A 20599-nucleotide genomic window follows, 5' to 3' on the forward strand; every position below is an offset into this window, starting at 1 on the left:
ACAGGCCGGGGTAGGGAATGATATCCTTTTAGACACAGCCAGCACTGCCTTAAAGAGCATTCATGCAAAAACGATTGATTCTTCTGCACTAGGCTCTTCTCCTGTCCCTTGGTGTAAGGTCCCCAGGGGCAAGCTAGGGGCGGACCTAGACGATCTTGCTCTTGGGATGGTTGCAAAGTGTTTAATTCTGAGGACATCCTGCAACAGCTTGATGCATACTGCTCAAAACGTCCTGAAACACATAACTTGACACACTTTTGTGAGTTTATCCCCAGGCGGGGGAATTGGTAGGTCAAAGAGTTTGCATTTCTCGTTCTGATATATGTTGGCAAACGGCCCTCCTCACGCCCCTCCTGCAACGTACCAGACGTTTCTAGTTCCTCATACCTTCATCAGCAGTGGGGCTTACCAAACTTGAGTGTTTTGCCAGTCAGCTAAAGAAAAATAATATCTGTAGTTCCGATTTTTTTTTTCAGTTACACATCTGGTTCACTTACACATCAGGTTGAGTATCTTTTCACGGATGGATTGGCCATTTGTATTTCTTTTTTTGTAAATGCCTATTACATTTCCATTCTTGGCCCATTTTAAATTTTTCTGTTAGGTGGTTCAGCTCATTACTTTGGATTTAGAGGGTTGTTCCCTGGTGAGTTGGGGTGATCTCCAAGGGGACTTTGGTGGTTTTCCACTGGTGCTGTGAGTTGGAAATGAGTGTCTCCTTCCCACCCCCACCCCCCAGAAGGGGCTTCCCTGAGCTTGCTCTGAGCTTTCTGGGGTTCTCATTGTTAACATGTATGAAGGTGGGTCCACCCCCGCATCCCAGCGCTGGGCAGCGCGTTGGGGCAGAGCTTGTGATTGGATGGCTGGGCAGAGGGCTTGGTGTTGGACCCACTGCCTCTGGGATTAGGGGAGTGGCGGCCGTGGCGGGATGCCAAGGAAGAACCTGTGTGTGTGTGCAGCTGTATGAGAGCTCCACAATTCCTGTGGGGGGGCTTAGGCGGCTAAGGCTTATATCTGCATAAGAAGCACCCCATTAGAGAGTGTATTCCGAAAAACAAATTTACTAAAGTTGCTTTTGTGCATAGTGTGTATAACATACAGAAGAGATCAGTTGTCTATTTCCCAGGATAAGTAAGTGTAAAAATAAGTAAGAAAGATGAACTCAATAATAAAATAATAATAACGAATTTACCATTTGTATTTGGCCTGCAAAGGTGAGACTAATCCTCCTTTGGCACTGCCACCAGAGGAAGCCAGGAGATAAAAGGAATACTCTCCCGTCATACCCTGGGTGTTTTCTGTGGGCCAGGCCTGTGCTGAGCACTTGGCACGCATTTCCCCGTGTAATCCATACTCAAATGTCCAAGGCATGTCCTGTTATTACCCTGAGTTTGGAGGTGAGGAAATGGAGGCTCAGAGAAATTAGATGATTTGTCCAAAATCTTACACCAAATAAGAGGCAAAGCTAGGATTTAATACTGGAAGCTGTTGGATGCCACACATTGGGTTTCCCTGTCTTTTCTCCCCAGCCCTGACCCCCTGGTTAAAGCTGCAGGAGATTCCACGTAGAGGGTGGAAGATGGGGCTGCCGTGTTCTGGCTGAGCTCCCCAGCCCCCTGGCCCACCTCTGCAGCCCAGCTGGCATCTCAGAAGATGGGCTGGGAGGGGCGAGCCCTTATTTGGGGCTTTGGTGTCAGGCCTGGGAGGGCTGGAATCTATAGCTCATGCCTTTCCCTGCATGAGCCCGGTGTGAGCGAGGGTGTGGGGAGGGGGCCTGCTCCCTGAGGGTGGGCTCTGGCCAAGTGAAACTGGCTGAGGTCAGAGGGAGGGGGCTGCCCTCCCCAAGGGAATGCCTGGATGACGTGACTTTGGAGGGGTGCTGGGAGAGGAGGCCGGCTATGTGTTTCTTGTCTCACCTCCACGCCTCGGCCAGATAGGGGATCGGTGCGGGACGCCGGGCCAGATGCGGCCTCTGGCAGGCTTCCCTGGCTGCTATGCGCGGCTCTTCTGCAGCCGGCTTGGCAGGTCCCTCTCCTCCCCAATCCTGCCAAGGGGACCTGGGAGCAAATGACGTCCTGGAGTTGGCTGTGGCACCGAAGAGGGTCTCCTCTGGCCATGCAGCAAGAAGGGGCTGGGAGAAGCTGGTTGGGGGCCCAGAAGACGTGACCTGGTATCCCCTTCTCTTATTCCAAATGGATCTGTGTTCTGAGCCAAGTTTAGGGGAGGGTGGAAGGGGAGGTTTCTGAGGTTTAATCTCAGATCTGGAGCCTGGGAGTGAATTGAGCATAAAACAAAGCCTCTGACTTCTAGCACTTGGTCCCTCTCCTTTTTCAAAGTTGATTACACTTTCTTGCATCGAATGTCTCTAGGTCTCAGTCATTCTTTGCACTGTCCAACACTGAGCAGCCAAGCACCCTGGGGACTGCCAAGAACTGGGGTCCCCACCACTCCAAGCTCTGAGATCTGTCCTGGTCACTCCATTGCATCCTGACTGTGGTCCATCTGGGGTCCCAGAAGCCTTTGGGGTGGGATTTCTCATCTCCAAGCATCCTCTCCTAGGCTCCCCACATCCTCTTCTCTCCTTCCCAGACCCCACACATTTCCCTGCCCAAGTTCTCTCATCAGCAAGCCTGGCCTCAGCTTCGTGCCTGCTCCTCCCCCAGGACCCCCTCTCCTCCTTCCCGGCTCCTTCATCCTCATCTCTTCATCCTTTGGTCCTTAGATGTCCCTCACGTCCTTTCTTCCCTCCCTCTCCAATCCAAACCATTCCAAATTTCCACTTGAGAAACACTTCATCTTTGGCCTCTGCTTCCCTGCCTTCCTCCTCTCCTCCTCTTTCCTGCCCCCATCACTCCCTCAACCCTCAGAGCCCGGACTCCTCCACTCACCTTCTGTCACTCACTGCCTTGGGCTTCGGGCTCCAGCTAACTGAGCTGCTCCTGGTTCTCCACCCAGCCCAGACTATTGCATGCCCTCCCCACTCCTAGCCTTTGTCTGTGCGCTTCCTTCTGCTTAGGACATCCTCCTGCCACTACAACCCTCACCTCCTCACCCAGCTTTCCTTCCTCACCTCTCACCCTTCACCTCACCTCCTCTAGGAAGCCGTCTCTACTGGCTACTGGCCTCTGGGTTCCCCCAGATGGTGCGCATCTCTCAATCTAGCCTCTGCAGCAAATTATCGATTAGTGTCACTTTCTCACCAGTCTGGGAGCCCCCCGGGGGCAAGGCTGTATTTTGTTTGACTTAGGATTGCCAGTGTCTAACGTGGAGCCCAACACATAGTAAGCACTCAATACATCTTTACTGGACTGAAGTGAATTTTATCAGACAAAAGTGACATGTCTTTATTGAGGATCTACCACGTGCCCCACATCTTTAGCTATTGTAGGGAAAACAACAAAAGTCAGGATTAAATACTTGCTTTCAAGGAGTTTGTGACCCAGTTGAGGACGGTTCTGGGAATGAATTGGGGGAATGGACACACATGAAACTGACAATCTGGGTCTCCAATGCTGAGGTGGGTGCTGTAGCTACAGGTGACCTTAAGAGTTTTAGAGAAGGGGGAGATGGCTGTGGGTGGAAAGAGGCTGTGAGGTGTGGAGGAGGGAAGGAGTCGGTAGGATCAGATGAAAGGAGGCTGGACCAAACTCCAAGGTCGGGACCGTGAACAGATGGAGAAACACGTTCCTGGAGAAGGTGAGCGGGTTTCACCTAGTTTCTGCAGTTACTCTCCTGCGGGCACTTCCAATGTCAGAGCAGGGTTAGTGGATTTTAAGGGCAGTTTTTCTATCCTGGAAGCCAAACAGGAGCTGATGGCGTTCCCAGTTTTGCTGCTTGATTGGGAAAGTTCTGCTGCACGCCAGGCTCTGCCGGGGCCGGCAAACTCTCCAGGCAAAGAGAGCAGGATTTTCAGGCATCAGTGTTTCCAGTTGTCAGCTCAAGAGCACTTGGTTTCTTCTTGCCAAGCCTGAAAAACCAGGTACATTTTAGGCCAAGCTTTCTCCTTAATCAGCCAGTCCACCTACTATGTGCCGGTGTTGGTGATCTGCAATGTGAGGATCGCAGGGTCCCAGGATAAGTTTCCTCCAAGACTAATGGAGGTGATGTGATCCCTACCTCCATGATCTTGCTGTGTGCCGGATGGGGGGGCTGGGGGAGCACCGGGGCTGAGGCAGGCCAGGGAGGCTGCTAAGAGGCAGTGGGTCTTGGTTGGACCTTGCAGGAATTAGGCTGAGACAATGGAGAAATAGAGTCCTTCCTGGCAAGAACCCCTTAACCAAGAGGGACATCTTTTCCCTTCTAATATTTTAAAAACAGCTTTATTGAGATATAATGCACATACCATACAATTCACTCATGTAAAGCATACAATTTGGTGGGTTTTCGTATATTCACAGATAATGTGCAACCATCACCACAGTCAATTTTAGAACATTTTCAACATCCCAAAAAGTAACCCCATTAGCATCACTCCTCATTTCCCCCAGTGCTGCCACCCCCAGCCCTAGGCATCCACTAATCTATTTCTATCTCTACAGATTTGTTTATTCTGGGCATTTCATATAAATGGAATCATATAATATGTGGCCTTTTGTGCCTGGCTTCTTTCACTTAGCATGATGTTTTCAAGGTTCATCTATGTTGTAGCATGTATCACTACTCCTTTCCTTTTTATAATGGAATAATATTCCATTGTATGGCTGTAACATATCATTTTATTTATCCATTCGTTGGTTGGGCATTTGGGTTGTTTTCAATTTTGGAGTATTGTATAATATATATAATATTTTATAATACAATGCTGCTATGAACATTTGCATACAAGTTTTTCTGTGGGCATGACTTTTCATTTCTCTTGAGTAGATACCTTGGAATGGAATTGCTGGGTCACGTGGTGACTCTGTGTTTAACCATTTGAGGAACTGCCAGACTGTTTTCCAAAGCAGCTGCACTATTTTACATTCCTACCAGCAATGTATGGAGGTTCCAATTTCTCTACATCCTTGACAACACTTATTATTATCTGTCTGTTTGATTATAGCCATCCTAGTGGATGTGAAATGGTACTTCACTGTGGTTTTGATTTGCATTTCCCTGATGGCTAATGATGCTGAGCATCTCTTCTTGTGCTTCTTGGCCATTTATATGTCTTCTTTGGAGAAAAGTCTATTCGGATCCTTTGTCCATTTTTAAATTGGGTTATTTATCTTTTTATTGTTGAGTTGTAGGAGTTCTTTATATATTCCAGATGCAAGTCCCTTCTCAGATATATGATTTGCACATACTTTCTCCCTTTCTGTACATTTTCTTTTCATTTTCTTGCTGGTGTCCTTTGAAGCACAAAAGTTTTTAATCTTGATGATGTCCAATTTATCTTTTTTTTTTTGGTTGCTGTGTTTTTGGTGTCATATCTTAGAAACTGTTGACTAGTCCAAGGTCATGAAGATTTGTGCCTATGTTTTCTTCTAAGACTTTTATAGTTTTATTGCTCACATTGAGGTATTTGATCCATTTTGAGTTAATTTTTTGTGTATGATATGAGATAAGGGTTCCCTTCCAATTTTGGTGTGAGTCAGACTGAGGTCCCACCCAGCTCCCTGGTTGGTGAGCAGTGCTTTGCTCCTTGCATTTGGGTGTCAGCTCGAACATCCTCTCCTGAGAGAAGCCTTCCCTGACCATCTGTCTAAACTGCCCCCCCCAAAGTCAGTTTCTGTCACTGCACCTCATTTTGTTGGACCGTCAGAAATGACCATGTGTGTGCCTGGTGCTCCCCGTCCCGGTTCCACGAGGGCAGGCTCTCGGGCTTCCGGCAGGTGTGTCCAGCTCCTAGTGCAGGGCCTGGTCCTTGGGCTATATTGGTTGAGAGTGAGAAACTTTTTGTTAAAGGAGCTGCATTCCTGGTGGATTTTGCTAAAACTTTCTAAGTGTTTCTGGCCTCATAGAGTTTGAAGCTGGAGGGCTGAGCGGGAAGGAATTGTCCAGCGACATCACAGACTGGTGGTCGCATCTGCCCTAACGATCCCATTACTTCGCAAGACAGCCCCTTCCATCCATGGGTGGCTCTGGTTGGAAAGTTCTTCCTGATATTGGGCAAAGACCTGCTTTCCTATAATTTGCACTCATTCTCTGCTGCCTTCCTTTGGGTACAATTGGAGTTGAGCCCCTCCTTATTGATAGTCCTTTAAATATTTGAAGCCAGCTGTTCCATGTCTCTTAAATGCCTTCTTTGGGCTAAGCACCTCTAATTCTTTCAACTGTTTCTCCTGGAGCTAAGAAGGGCTGGACTCTGATCCCTCAGTCACTGATGTAGGCCCCATGGAGGTGGGGACGGCCACAGGATGCCAAAGAAAGCCAAGGCACAGCCACAGCTCAGAACAAATGAATCCCGGTCTCCTTGTTTTCTTTCCCCCACTTGAGCTGGTGAATTCCAAAATTGGAGGCAGAACTTTAAGATAAAGCACCCAATACAAACTCCCTAACTAGACTTCTTGAAGGCAGGGCTGACTCTTAATAGTACTAATTACACTATAATCTTGCTTTCTATTTAAAGAGTATTTTTTTCAGCTAGTCCAGTGGTCTTTTTGGTATTGGTCCACCTGTAACAACCCGTAGACTCCCCTGGGGAGCTCTGAAAACCACCAATGCCCACCCCACCTTCCGAGATTCTGATTTCAGTGGTAGGTGCTAGAGCCTGGGAGGCAGTGTTTTTAAAGCAGTCCAGGTGATTACATGTGTAGACAGGGTTGTAGACCTTGGCTTCAAGAGCTCAGCATTGAACTTGAAATCCCCTATGGCTCGCCAAGAATGAGCAAACGTTGGATGTTAGCAGACTAGCCAGGAGCTGACATTAGCCAGAGGACAGGCTAAGAGGACACAGTTGTTTTCTAAGATGGAAATATTGTTTTAAATTATGAAAGCCTTACATCTTCAAAAGAAATAAAATGATACAGAAATGTATAAAGTGAAACTGTTCCCATTTCTCCTTCTCTTAACCCAAATAACCACTGTTATCATTTTGTTACATTTTTTCCAGGTTTTTTTTTTTTTTTTTGAGGAAGATTAGCCCTGAGCTAACATCTGCTGCCAGTCCTCTTTTTGCTGAGGAAGCCTGGCCCTGAGCTAACATCCGTGCCCATCTTCCTCGACTTTGTATGTGGGACGCCTACCACAGCATGGCTTTTGCCAAGTGGTGCCATGTCTGCACCCGGCATCTGAACCGGCGAACCCTGGGCCGCCGAGAAGCGGAACGTGCGAACTTAACCGCTGCGCCACCGGGCCGGCCCCTCCAGATTTTTTAAAATGTACATATACATGTACATACACAAACTTCCCACAAAATAAATCTAATAGTATTGTATACATACTGTTTTGTAATCTGTTTCTTTCTTTTCTTAATTTACTGTGGACATTTTCCAGTAGTGACACAGAAAGATCCACCTTATCTTTAACAAGTGTATGAATCATAATTTATTTGACCATTTTTTTAATCAATAGACATTCAATATTCCTTATTTTTTGCTATTACAAACATCTGTAACAATAGACATCTTTATATACATAAACACATAACACACACATAGACACACACTTGTGTGGATAAATTCTTGGAGGTGAAATTGCTAGTCAAAGGGAAGCAAATTTGCCAAAATGCTCCCCCAAAAGATTGTTCCAGTCTACCCCATGCAACAAAATTCCTAATGACAGCAATTTGCCTTGTGTCAAAGTTGGGCTTTGCTGAGCACAGCAGAGAGGAAGGTGTGAGTGTGTCAGATGGTGGGGAGGAAACGGCGGGGTCATTTCCCCTGTGGGCTGTGTGTGGAAGATGCCGCTGGCCTCTGGCCTCGCCCGGCTGCTGTGTTTCCCAGGAAGAGGAAACCAGGCTGTGTGTGTTAACCTTTGCCTTGCTCTCCAGGGTGTGACGACGGAGCAGGGCACGTTCGCAGGATGTGTGTGTCCAGGTCAGCAGGCCAGGGTCAGTCACTGATTTGGGAGCGTGTGGAGTAAGAATTCTCCTTTCCTAGATCCGGTGGGCGTCCAAGCCCCATGGAAGCCCAGGAGCCTGCTCCCTTTCATGGTTCTGGAGAGGATACGTTGGTTTAAGGTTTCTGGGACTCTAGCTCCCAAATGTCAATGTGCATCTAGTTTTTTTCTCCAATTTCCATCGTAGGGTAAGCTCCTCCCCCCAGCCTGGGCACACTGTCACCCTCTCTGGGCTCCTGGGCTCTACCTAAGATGTCCACTGCTCACTGCTGGGCCTCTACGTTGGAGCACCTGCTGGTTCAAGGGGGTCAGACCTGTTTGCTCTTGATAAGCTGGCTGGGGACCAGAGGGTGGTGGCAGTGTTGGAGGGAGGAAGGTACAAAGGTTCAACCACTTGCCCTCAGGTGCTCTGGAGAGTGTGCAGTGGGGACCACACCCAGAGCTCTGGAAACCCAGAGTGGGTTCCTTTCTTGACCTGGGGCTAATTGTTGCCTCCAGAAACTTCTAGGGAAGAGGCTAAAATTCTAAGAGTGTGAAAGTCTGTGCCAGGCCCGTTGAAGGGGGAGATGGGGAAGGGAAGTCACATTTATTGAGCAGCTGCAGCGTCCCGGACACCAGGGCTGTTCTTGACCTGTGTTCTCATCAATCTTCCCAGTGAGGCAGGTGTTACTACCACATTTGATGGATGGGGAATGGATGCTCAGAGGGAGTAACAACTTTTCATGGAGCTGATCTGACTGATTCTAAACCATGCCAAGTAGAGCACTGGTCCCCACGAAGGGCTCTTTGCCCACCAGCTGCATGGACAGCCTCGGGCTGACTGATAGATCACCTGCACAGAGGGGGCAACCAGTTGACAGGGCAGTGGATTGAACCATGAGGGCAAATCCTGGTGGCAGGGACTGTGCCTTGTTCCGAGCAGTCTGGTGTAGTGATTAAAGAGGACAAAGTGGTCAGGCTGTGTAGTCAACGCCATGTTTGAACCTGAGCTCCATCACATGCCACCGAGGTGACCTCAGGTAGACCAGTTACCTCTCGAGAGGCCTGGGTCTCTTCACTGTGAACTGGAAATGGTAAGAATCCCCTCCTGCAGAATCATCGTGAGGATTAAGTGAGATAATCTGAATGAAGTGCTTAGCCAGGCCTGGGATGTAGGAAGCACTCCATGAGTGGGCGTGGCTATTATTGTTATTCCTAATGAAACCACCAGTTTGTGCAGATAAGAACAAGGTTTGAGACTCCTGCCGTTTCTCTCCTAGTTCTGGGGTCTGTAAGGACACAGCTTGGACAGCTGAACCTTTTAAGGTCCGGGTAGGGTTTGTAAATCCTGGGAGCTCCTACTTTATACACTCATTTCCCCTCCAGGAAACAGGAGAAAAGAAGGAAAAAAAGCCTTCGACCCTGAGGGGCCTGCTGCGCTGTCGTCCATCCTTTCAGCGGGGTGCTCCTGAGCGCAGCCATTGTTTTCCTGGCCCCGGGCTGCAGAGTTATTTTTGCTCTTCTACTTTCCCAGGCTGGGCTTGTTATTAGTAGTGGTTCTACCACTGCTCTGTGTGTGTGTGTGTGTGTGTGTCTGTGTCCCTGTTTCCTGCTTCCTGCTTCCCTCCTACTCCTATTCCTGGTGTCAAGATCCACGTCTCATGGCAAATGGAAAGAAGCGGGTCCACCCCTCCCTCTTCCTGGGTGTCTAAATAGCCAGTGTTCATTGGGCACTCACCGTGTGAGGCCCTGTCCTGAGCACCCCGGGTGTGTCATCACATTTAATGGGAACTTCTCGTTATAGGCTTCCAGCTGGGGTTTACAAACCACGCTTTGCAGCTAAGGAAACCCTAACTCAAAGAGACCACACTTGACCAGGCCCACACAGCAAAGTGTTGGAACTAAAATTTAAATTCATCAAATGCTTTCAAAGCCGTCTTCCTCCTCCGTGATGCCAACACAGCCTTTGGTCCCTTCTGAGCCTCACTGTTTGGCATTCCATCTCTCCGTCTTGCACTGTTTCCCTGCTGGATTTGTTAGTGTGAGTCTGGCTGTCGCAGGTGAGCTGTGAGGGCCTGAGGTCGGGGTCTTTGCCCCATCTTTAGCTTGTCACACAACCAGGCACCAGGTAAGCACTCACTCGGCATCTGCTGGTTGCTTTGTCCCTTCACTTACTTAGGGGACATTAAGTGAGTGCCCCCTAGGTGTCAAGTGTCATGCGAGCCTTAGGATGCTGTACTCTCTCTTCCGGGAGCCTCCTTTCTAATGGGGAGATACCGGGCGAGCTCACCGAATCCTCACAACAGCCCAACAGTGAGGCGACCACTGTTATCCGCATCTACAGAGTAATAAATGGGGCTTCCTCCAGACCCTCTTGCTTACCCAGTGCCCTCCGAATTAAATAAACAGTTGAGGCCTGATTCGTGCAAACAATGGCAGGCACTGAGTGTGATGGGTCCCCGCTGAACACTCTCGAAAGTGTTTGATATGGTTTAGGAGCCTGCTGATTATCCTCCCCTCTGAGTCCCTTTCAAAAGCCCATTTTCCCAGATGAGGGCCACCTGGTGCAGGTCTGCAGCAGCGGCGTCTGTGTATGGAGGTGACTAGGGGGCCAGTGGTCCTGGGAGGAGCACTCTGCCAGCACACACCCCCGTCCCTCAGCCTTTCCACGGTTTGCCTCTGCTGCATTTACTGTGACTGCTCCATGAACATGAGGTCCAGAGGGAGCCTGCAGTATGGTGGCCTGAGGACTGGAAAGGTTGCACCACCTGGTCATGAACCTAATAGTCAACCTGCATGTGCATGCTGGGGTGGAGGTCGCCCTCTAAGTCCAGGCTTCTAAGTAGTGGTTGTTCCCCAGCTTTGCAGTGTCACCACCCCCCAACTCCAAAAACAAATGCCCACCCCTGAAGAGGGTCAGAATTTTAATAGGGCTACACCCTGAGGGTGCTCAGAAACTTTAGCCGATTGGCTGCAGGCTATCAAACTTGATTTCCATGGCAGGGTTTTGAGTTGGCAAAGACCCTTGCCCTGAGCCTCTTTTTTTTTTTTTTTTTTTTTGGTGAGGAAGATTGTTGCTGAGCTAACATCTGTGCTGATCGTCCTCTATTTTGCATGTGGGATGCCACCACAGCATGGCTGATGAGCAGTGTGCGGGTCCGTGATCAGGATCTGAACCCATGAACCATGGGCCACTGAAGCAGAGCGTGCTAACCCAATCTCTATGCCACTGGGCAGGCCCCTGAGCCAGATGTTTTTGTATTCTGCCCCTTGGCCACTGGGGATGTGCTTTTGGGGGTGGGGGCAGTCCCTAAGTGTTGCTCCTAGAGACCTCTTTGGTGCTTCAAACCTCGTGGATTTTCGCTCCTTAGATCAGCCACCCAGTTATTCTTTCAGTGTGCCCAGCAGACTGGAGGCCAGTGGACTCTCAAGGGAGACAGGAAAGATGGTTGCTGCCAATAGGGAGACCTGGGAGGGACATTATCACCATGTTAAATAGACAGGGACACAGCATGCATCTAGTACTGGGTTGTTCTGAGGCAGCAATTAGCAAACAAAGGCAGATATAATAACTGGCTAATTGTGAAAAACAGACTATGAGCTCCACAAGAGATGGGCACAGACCTGCGAGGCTAGTGGGCCCAGGGAGGTGTTGGAGTCTGGGGGGGCTTTCTATCCGGGTGCAGCCAAGTGTTGTCAAGATGAGTCTTTCACACCAGGGCCTTCACTGCATACCAGTGTGTCAGTGGGCCCCAGCAGGGAGGAGAAGGGGCGTCGGCCCAGCATTAGGTGTAGTCGCTTGCACTGGGAGCGGCAGCCCTGGGTCCTCTGCCCTGCCGGCTGGTCTGGATCTTGAGGATCAGCCTCGTCTAATCTGGAACTTGTGTTTTCCCCCTTCCCTCCCCGTAACAGGACTCAGTGCATGAGGCCTTCCGAATAGCGGGTTAGAGCTGATTGGTACCTTAGAAGGGCTGGCATCCTCTTCTTGGGGAAGCACTTGGGACAATGAACTTCTCCAGCAGGAAGCCAGGGCAGCAGTCACGTCCCCAAACGTAAACTCCCCTTTCCTGGCTGTTGGACTGTGTTCATTCAGACTTCTGGGGCCATATCTTTGGCATTCAATTCCACATGTTAAGCATCCCTCTGTCTAGAAGATTTAGGCAAGTTGAAGAGCTGGGTTCTGAGGAGATAATATGACCTCCAGGGTCCTAGAAAGCAGTTACAACACACCCAGGGGAACAAAGTGCTGTGTCCTGGCTGGAACCACTGTGTATGCCTTAGAATAAGGTGTCCCTTTCTGTGCGTGCCTGCAGCCCCGAGCCAGGGTGCACAGCTTGGCGTGAAGTGTATAGGTTAGATTTCAGACCCTACTTGGCCCCTTGGCCAGGCAGTCTTTGGGCAGTGAACAACTTGTGCAACTGTAAGCAGTGGCTCTTGTCTTAGCCAGCTGATGCCACCCATGGTGGTGTGAGCAAATGAAGGAAGATTGTCATTGAGTTTCCATTTGGCCTGGGGCCAGGGGCAGCTGGCAGGGGTCCAGGGAAAATAAGGCCTTCCTTAGTAAACTGAGCCACAGTGCCACGAAGATATACGATTTCCTCCACAGTTCCTAACTCCTTGCCTCTAACTGTACTTTTCTTAAGCAAAGGGAGCAACAGGCACTTAATGGCACTTTCTAATTAAACACGGAGCAGGTCCTAGGCCTTCTAGGAATGGTTGGGCCGTAACTTTGGGTCCTTAATTGTTTGCAGCCCTGGTTTGATCATGGACATCCCTCCACAGGAACTGGGCTGGGTTGTGTTCTCAGCTCTCTGGTGTTGAGCTGTGGGTCTGATTTGCATCAAGGCCATTTTCTTGTTGAAAGGAGCAGGGCTTGGAAGGCGTGGACGTCTCGGAAATCTCAGACATTTCTGGGCCTAATGAGCTGAGCAGACGGAAGGCGGCCCAAGATGGCCTCAGAGTGGGTGGGCTAGTCGGACCAAGGCATCACGCTGGGTGTCTGGTGAGCGTTTCCATGGTCGTGTCTGAGGGTGAGTGTGGCAGGTGAACATGAGATGCTGGGGCTTCCTCTCTGGGGGCCGCTGGACGCAGTTGCTGGTCTGTAGTAGGGCTCCCTAGACAGCCTGCCGTCTGCCTGAAATGGCCAGAGACAGGGGAAATAGAATCCATGGGTTTTTTTTAAATCCAGAAGAAAGGGAAACTCCACCCGGGAAATATAACCCCAAGTAAAGTGTGTGGAAGCAGGATGTTTAATTGCAAACCTTTCTGGAGACCCAGCTGCCGTGTAATGTTATCTTGGTCACTCCTGCGGCCAGAGGAGAGTTTATCTGGGCCCCTGACGCAGGCGCCGTAAACAGAGCTGGCTTTCTCAGCTGACCTCTGCCCTGTCCCCCTTCCCCTCCACCTGCTCTTTCTCTGCGGTTTATCGCTGGGGTTTCCAGGGCCGGCTGGGCCAGCTCAGAGAGGCTTGAGAAACTGATGGCAGGAGCAGGGGAGTGTGGGTTGGGCTGGAATTTCGTGTATCCGTTGCTCATCCGGAGCGATAATCTAGGGTGTTCAAGGTTTGGAAGAAGGCAGATGAGCCTCCCACCCAGATGAGAGACAGGGGCCTGGAGACTGTCTTTGGATCTCTGGGCTTATCTCCAGGAAGGTCTCTGATCATTTCCTCAGAATTTAGACTGTTCATCCAGAAGGGGAGGCTGGGTTGGGGGGCCTCTAGCAAATCCCAGAGGTTTGGGAGAACCTGGGAATGGGGGTTCACTTCCCTACCCCCACACCTGAGTCACCTTCATGCTCACTCAGGCCATGGGAAGTGGGGTGCAAGATGCCAGCAGGAGTAATCCATTGCCCAACAAGGAAAGAAATACGCTTTGAGGGGAAGCGTGGCCATGTCCTGGCTGGGTGGCTGTGGCTGACATGGGTCACAGGAGCAGCTCTCCGTCACCCTGCCCTCTGGCTATTTCCCCAGAAGGCGTGTCTTAGGTGTGGGTTCGGGTCAAGGGTTAGACACTGATGACTCCCTATGACTTTTCAATTATTTTGAAGAGTAAAAGAGAAGGGACTTTTCCAAAAGGAGCATGCCCTGGCCAGGCTCGTTAGTCCTAGACTGGGGATTGAGAGGTCTGGGTTCCTGTCCCGGCCCTGTCACTCACAGGGTGAGCACACCTGCGATGATAACCAGGATAACACATCAGGTCCGGCAGCCCTGAAGGCTGTGCCCCTTGAATAGAAGAGGAGCCTGAGGGCCTGAGAGGCTGGGCTGAGGTCTCACAAACTGAGGTCTCCATAAGGAAGGTCCTGAGGGTGAACCCAGGTGTGGCTGACTCCAGAATCCATGCCTCTTTCTTGGCGAATCACCATCCTGGGTCCTAGGTTCTTCTTCAAAAGGAGAGGCCTCCCAGCTGCCAGAGGCTGTGAGCCTGTGATTAATTCTTCCTGGGAGGTGAAGAGAAGCCCCTAATTACTAGAGGATGGAGCATGGGTCATGTTAAGCCCCAGTTAAGCTCTTCCTCTGGGCCCCGCTTGGTTGGCCAGGGAGAAAGGCTGCTGTCTAATGGCCTGCTGGCGAGTGCAGGCTCTCTCCCCGGAGAGCAGGGTTACGTGGGGCCTCCTTACAGTGCATCTGCTGGGCAGGGGTCAGGCAGGCAGCACCTGGTCGTGCACAGCATCTGCTCCCCTCCTGGGACCTGCAGGATGGGGAGATGCAGGTGGGAGGGGGGATGTAGCCAGCAGGATTTGGGAATCAAGGAGCTGAGAGTCAGCAGGGGTGATGGGCTGGGTTATAACCCCTGTGAAAATCTCAGAGCATCCTGCCACAGTCCGTGAAGCCAATTGTGTATGAGGATTTCCTTTGCGTTCGTCTGCTTTTGCAGATTCCTAACCGTTGACTTCTGTCTGGGCCCCAAGTTCTGTCTCTTCTTGGTCTTGGGCTCTCAGAATTGACGTGGCTCCCCCATGTTCCTCTGGGCTCACCCCCTAAGCAAGGAGTGTACAGACTCCTCAGACCACCCTAAGCTTTATCAAAAAAGATGTCATCAGTCCTCATCAAGTTGTTTGGTTTAAATATCCACACTCCTAAATTCACGTGTAGGGAGATAGCCCAGTGTGGCTAAGAGTGTGGGGATTGGACTCAGCTAGACTTTCAAGTCCTTTGCTCTGTATTCTATTAACTGTGTGACCTTGGCCAAGTTACTTAGCTTCTCTGAACCTCGGGTTCAAACTGGGGATAATAATGGTAGCTACCTCATTGGGCTGAAGATTAAATGAGCTAATGCGTATGAATACTTTACACTGCGCTGGCATGTAGTAACCTTTACCTAAATGGTTTCTATAACTTATTGTTTGAGGTATATGTTTACACATGATATAAAGCGCAGCAGGTCCCTATCTATTTATTATAAGAATAGTCAATAGTTTACTTTGGGCTTGTGAGGATGGAGATGGCCTTTTACTTTATGTTCTTTCTTGTCAGGATCACGTAAAACATGTCATAAATACCCCATCTCTGGGTGGCAACACTCAGCTCTGTTTGTTTTGCTTTATGGCCCTCTCTTGGGTGCATTTCAGAACAAACACTCCACACTGCACGAGGCCAATGCTGTGACTTAGAAATCGGAGGGAGGAAGGGACTGGATCCTGAGCTCATTTCCTTGGCTGTTAACTGAGCAGCCAAACATGATACCACACATGCTTGCTATGGACTATGTTTGTGTCCCTCCAGACTCGTGTGCTGACATCCTGACCCCCAGTGTGATGGTATTTGAGGTGGGGCCTTTGGGAGGTAGTTAGGTTTAGATGAGGTCATGAGGGTGGAGCCCCAGTGCTGAGATTGGTGCCCTTATCAGAAGAAGAGACTAGAGCCTTCTTGCTCCACCACGTGAGGACACAGCAAGAAGGCGGCCATCTGCAAGTCAGGAAGCGGGTTCTCCCCAGGAATCTTGATCTTGGACTTCCAGCCTCCATAACTGTGGGAAATAAATGTTTATGGTTTAAGCCACCCCGTCTATGGTATTTTGTTATGGCCACCCGAGCAGACTAAGACAGCCCTGCTCCAGCATCTGGTGAAGTCGGCCGGTCTGATGCTGAGGTGTCCAAAGGCTGCTTCTCTTTGCTAACATTCCTTCCTTCTCACAGTGGCTGAGACCTCTGGCTTTTCTGGCCATTTTGTTCTCACTGGCGGAATCCCCTAGACCTACTGAATCAGAATTGCTAGGCAGAGGCCCAGGAATCTGAACTTTTATGAAGCTTCCCAGGTGATTCGGATGGGCATCCTGGCAAGGGAACCACCGCTGTGGACCACAGCCACTCAGTCTCTTCTGAGGGAGGAAGGGAGGCAGAGGTCTCCCCCTGTCTCAGTGCTGTCTCTTAACCCCAGAGAGGCATAGCAGGCACCAGAGGGGAAGTTCAGCAGAATAGCCCTGAGCTTGTGTGCGGGGACTCCTCCCTCTAACCGAGGCCTCTCCTGGGAGGACGTGTCTTTGATGTGGGTTCAGGTAAAAGAGACGGAAACAGTGGGAACAGTAGGCCAGGTCGTGTGGGCAGAGGGCTTCCTCTCCTTCTCCAGCCAGCAGTCCCACCGGCCTCCTGGGCCAGGGAGGCTTACAGAGTGGCCTGCGATAGCAGACTCGGAGAGCCTGATTGAGCCCTGGGAACTGGGGTGACATTGGGAAGAGGGTCCTGAAATGCCTTCATTTCAGAAAAGTTTACAAATCTCCCATGTGCTGATGTCTCTCCTGCAAATCTGCCTCTCACCCAGAGGGTCGGTTTGCTTGGTCAACGGAGCGAAATAACTCCTGAGTACCTGCTCTATGCTAGGCCCTGAGTTCAGGCTTAGGGATACTGAGAGGAACCACACATCTCTGTAATGCTTGTGGTCTCCTGAAGGATTTTTCAGAGTGAGTTCTGAGGATCAACTGCGGCAAAATAACCTGGAATAGGTTTGTTAAAAATATAGATGCCTCGTCTTAACAAATGTACCCCTCTGGTGGGGGGATTGCTAACGGGAGAGGCCATGCCTGTGTGCGGGCAGGAGGTGTATGGGAACTGCCTGTACTTTCTGCTCACTTTTGCTGTGAACCTAAGCTGCCCTATAAAAATAAAGTCTTTAAAAAATAAGTAGCCCAAACTCAGGTCTACTTCTGCAGAATTTCAGAGGCTGGGGCTCTGGCATCTGCAATTTTGGAAGGTCCTTTGCAGAATCTCATTCACTTTGAAGTTTGAGAACCAGTGGAAATTAGTTACTTAAATTTTTTTAACAACTCCCATTTTATGTTCATTGTATAAAATACATGTAAATGAAAAGAAGAAAATTAAAATCACTTGTAATCCTACCTGCCTAAGATAACCATCCTTAGCATTTTATTGAATGCTTCTCATGTGTGTGTGTGTTTAGACACATATGTGGTGCATCCATAATAGTACCTGACATTGTGCTAGGCTGTGGGGACAGAGATGAGAAAAAGAATGGTCCTGGCCATGGAGCAGCCACAGTCTGGTTAAGTGATGCCTAGCACAGCTTGAAGCCCAGGCTTGGTCACTCACTCACTGCTCTTACCTTTTCCCCACAGGTATACATCATCAACGTGACCTGGTCGGACTCCACGTCCCAGACCATCTACCGGAGGTACAGCAAGTTTTTTGACCTGCAGGTGAGTTGGTCTGAGCCCAGATGGTACCCACTGCCACCCAGAGTGGCCTGAGCCTCTGATGGGCTTGCCTCTCTCATGTTCACCCTGTCAGAGCTCTCAGGGTTAGCGTCAAGGTTGGAGCAGAGGGACAGATGAGGGAACCTCAACGGTCTAGCTGGGCTTGGCTCACTCTTGCTATGCAGGCAGACACTTGGGGCTTTGTTGGCTTCCTCAGATGGTCTTAACAGTCATGCTTTGTCACCCTCCTCCGCCTGGGGGGTAGGAAACCAGGGTGGAGAGGTAGGAGGATAGCTGTGGGTGCTCTGTGCATGAGCAGACATGTGTCTATAAACATCCAGGGCGAGACACAAGCCACCACATCATTGTAAGCAAAGAAAAGTAAACACACAGAAAAGACCAAAACAGAAAATAAGCAATTTCTTGAGCAAGACGCAGACTGGGCATACCACTGTGTCTGTCTAACCGAATAAGGCTCTTGCTGCCCTGTTTGTACACGTATACGGTACGTGTTCTCTCTAATGTACATGGACGTGTGCACTGGGGAGATGGATCCCACCTCACCGCTGCAGACACCTCCCTTGATGCCAAGTAATTTGGTTCAGCCTCTTTGGTTACAAGTGAGAGTTGTACACCCCTACTGGCTTAGAGAAAAAGCAAACTTGGTTAAGGAAGGATATAGCAGCAAAGCTTATGCAGTTGACCAGATGGTCAAAAGGGGAGTGAGGCAGTGGGCTCCAGGAATACCTGAAACCGGGGCTGCTCTCCCTCTGTCTTGTGTCTGCTTCCCTCTGGGCCCTGTCCTCAGCTTCCTGAGGAACTTGGCTGTCAGCAGCTCCTGAATTTCATATCTTGTGGTTCCCAACAGCAGAGAGACTGACTCCCATTTCCAAGTTGAAAAATCCCAGGAAAGACTAGATTGGCCTGACTTGAGTCAGGTGCTCTCTCTGACCAATCGGTGAGACCCAGGGTAGAAGGTCATGTGGCACAGATGTGACCACTAGGGGGCTTACCCCTGTGCATCAGAGACAGGCACCAGGCAAGGCAGAATCATTGTGAGTTGGGCAGCAACCCCACCTGTACCAGGAAAGGAAAGCTAAGATGTTCTAGATTCTTCTTAGGGCCATGAGCCTAATTAGGCCAATAAAAACACAAGGAAGAGTCACCGACTCCTGGCCCTTACAACCAAGGTCCACTCCTTCCTTTGCAGGCTTTTGGCGGTGAGTCATCTTGGAGAGGCCAGGCCTGCATTTGCCCCCAAATACCTGATTTTATCCCATTGTCCTTGTGCCTCTACCTATGAGATAAGCCAAAAGTGAGCTAGCTTCCTGTATTACAAATCCTCTCTTAATCCAACAATGTGAGATTGAAAACCACTTCTGACCCTCCTGACTTCTTCCTCTTCCACCCTCATTTCCCGTCCGATCTCCTTGGGTCGTTCCAGTTTAACTGGTGGGATTTGCTGATACCTCGTCAATGGGTGTAGTGTGCTGGACAGGAAATGATAACTTATTTGGGGAGAGGGAACCCTGAAAGGACTCATTGATGAGCCAGGGGGGGTCTGAGAGCCAGTGGAAACTCTCAAATCAGAGCTTTTCTTCCCCTCCTTTCCGTTCTGTTCCCCCACCCCCTCCCTAGTCACAGAATCTCACAAGAAAGGAATGCTGCTCCCGCACTTCTCCCTTGCCTGGAGGGCTCATTTCCTGTGTGTCTGGAGGGGACAGGCAGCATGGAGCAGCTTGTGTGGTGTGGTGGCCTTAGCCATGAACGTGGCCAGGTCTGTCCATGTGGGTCATCACCACCCTGAAGATGCAGTTCGGAAAGGAGTTGGGATGGTTCTGTGGAATTTAGCCTTTCAGCCAAGTGTAGCATCTTTATGAACCCACTTTACAGAACTCATGACATGATGACTTTTAGTGGCGTTTGTTTTGAAAAGCCTTTCTTATTTATCAGGGTCACTGATTTTAATATGGTGGCTCTCATAGAGGAGGAACAAATGGCATTGCTAACTCCATCTCTGATCACTGGTCGCCCTCAGAAGTCGCTCTCTGAGAGGCTATTTGAGATGGCAGCTTAGAGTTTAGGCACTGGGGATACATTGCCTGGGACTGGTTACTGGCTCTGTCACCTGGTAACTCTGGACAGGTTCCTTAACTTCTCGAGGCTCTGTGTTCTCATCTGTAGAATGAAGATTTTAATATTACCCACCCAGTAGGGTTGTTGGGAGGATTAAATGAGTGAGTCCACATTTTTCCTGATGTGATTGTCTAGTGAGTTAGCTGGTATCAGCAGGTGACAAGGATGCTGGGCTGTACATTGTAGGGGTCTGGGGGCTTAGCGCCCCATATCATGGGGTTGCTGTGTTGTTTCCTTCACTTGGCTGCACTCTGCTGAGGAGCTGCTCTGTGCCCAGGCCTGCGCCAGAGTGTTCAGAGTCTTGTGAGCCACAGGCTCTCCCTGGAGCTTGCCCTGGGGTCAGGACAGACGTGTGGGGAGCTGGGGTGTGGCCCACAAGGGGCTGCTCTCAGAGTCGTTTTGCTCCTCCCCTTTTTGGCTGAGCCCCACCTCGGAACTGTGGAAGTCCTGGGCTGCCTAAACCAGCCTCGGGGAAGCTGCTATGCTGGCTTCACCAACTCCTGGTTCTCGGCCTTCTGGAACCACAGACCCCTTTGTGAATCTGGTGGAGCCCTCTCCCCAGAAAAAAAGCGTATGTGTACAATTTTACTTACAGTGTCAAGTATCACAGCCCCCTGTGAAGAACCGCTGAGCGACACCAGTTCGGATCATTAATCAGACTTTCAATCTTGTACTATTCAGGTCCCAGCTGGGGGTTTATTCGCAGTATTCAGATAATAGCGGTGGGCCTGGACACCACTTTGAGGGACCCTCCCTCCCACAAGTTGGTTTCCCTGTCCCCAGTATGGGTCTCCCCATACCTTCCCCCTCTTATTTCTCCTTCTTCAAATGGTGTCTTTTGCTCTTGGTGGAGATCGGGT

At 50.1% G+C, this 20599-nt stretch overlaps 1 protein-coding gene across 2 annotated transcripts in view; it reads left to right on the top strand.

Moving 5' to 3' along the window:
- The window catches only part of SH3PXD2A (SH3 and PX domains 2A), a 245523-nt gene that overhangs the window by 31223 nt on the left and 193701 nt on the right, over positions 1-20599 (top strand). For both annotated transcript variants that reach the window (XM_044751533.2, XM_044751534.2), the window contains exon 2: positions 17526-17606. In XM_044751533.2, coding sequence (XP_044607468.1) covers positions 17526-17606 — 81 coding nt within the window. The remainder of the gene's footprint in view (positions 1-17525; positions 17607-20599) is intronic.

Source organism: Equus asinus, chromosome 2, assembly GCF_041296235.1.
Source record: "Equus asinus isolate D_3611 breed Donkey chromosome 2, EquAss-T2T_v2, whole genome shotgun sequence".
In the NCBI taxonomy this organism is placed as follows: domain Eukaryota; kingdom Metazoa; phylum Chordata; class Mammalia; order Perissodactyla; family Equidae; genus Equus; species Equus asinus.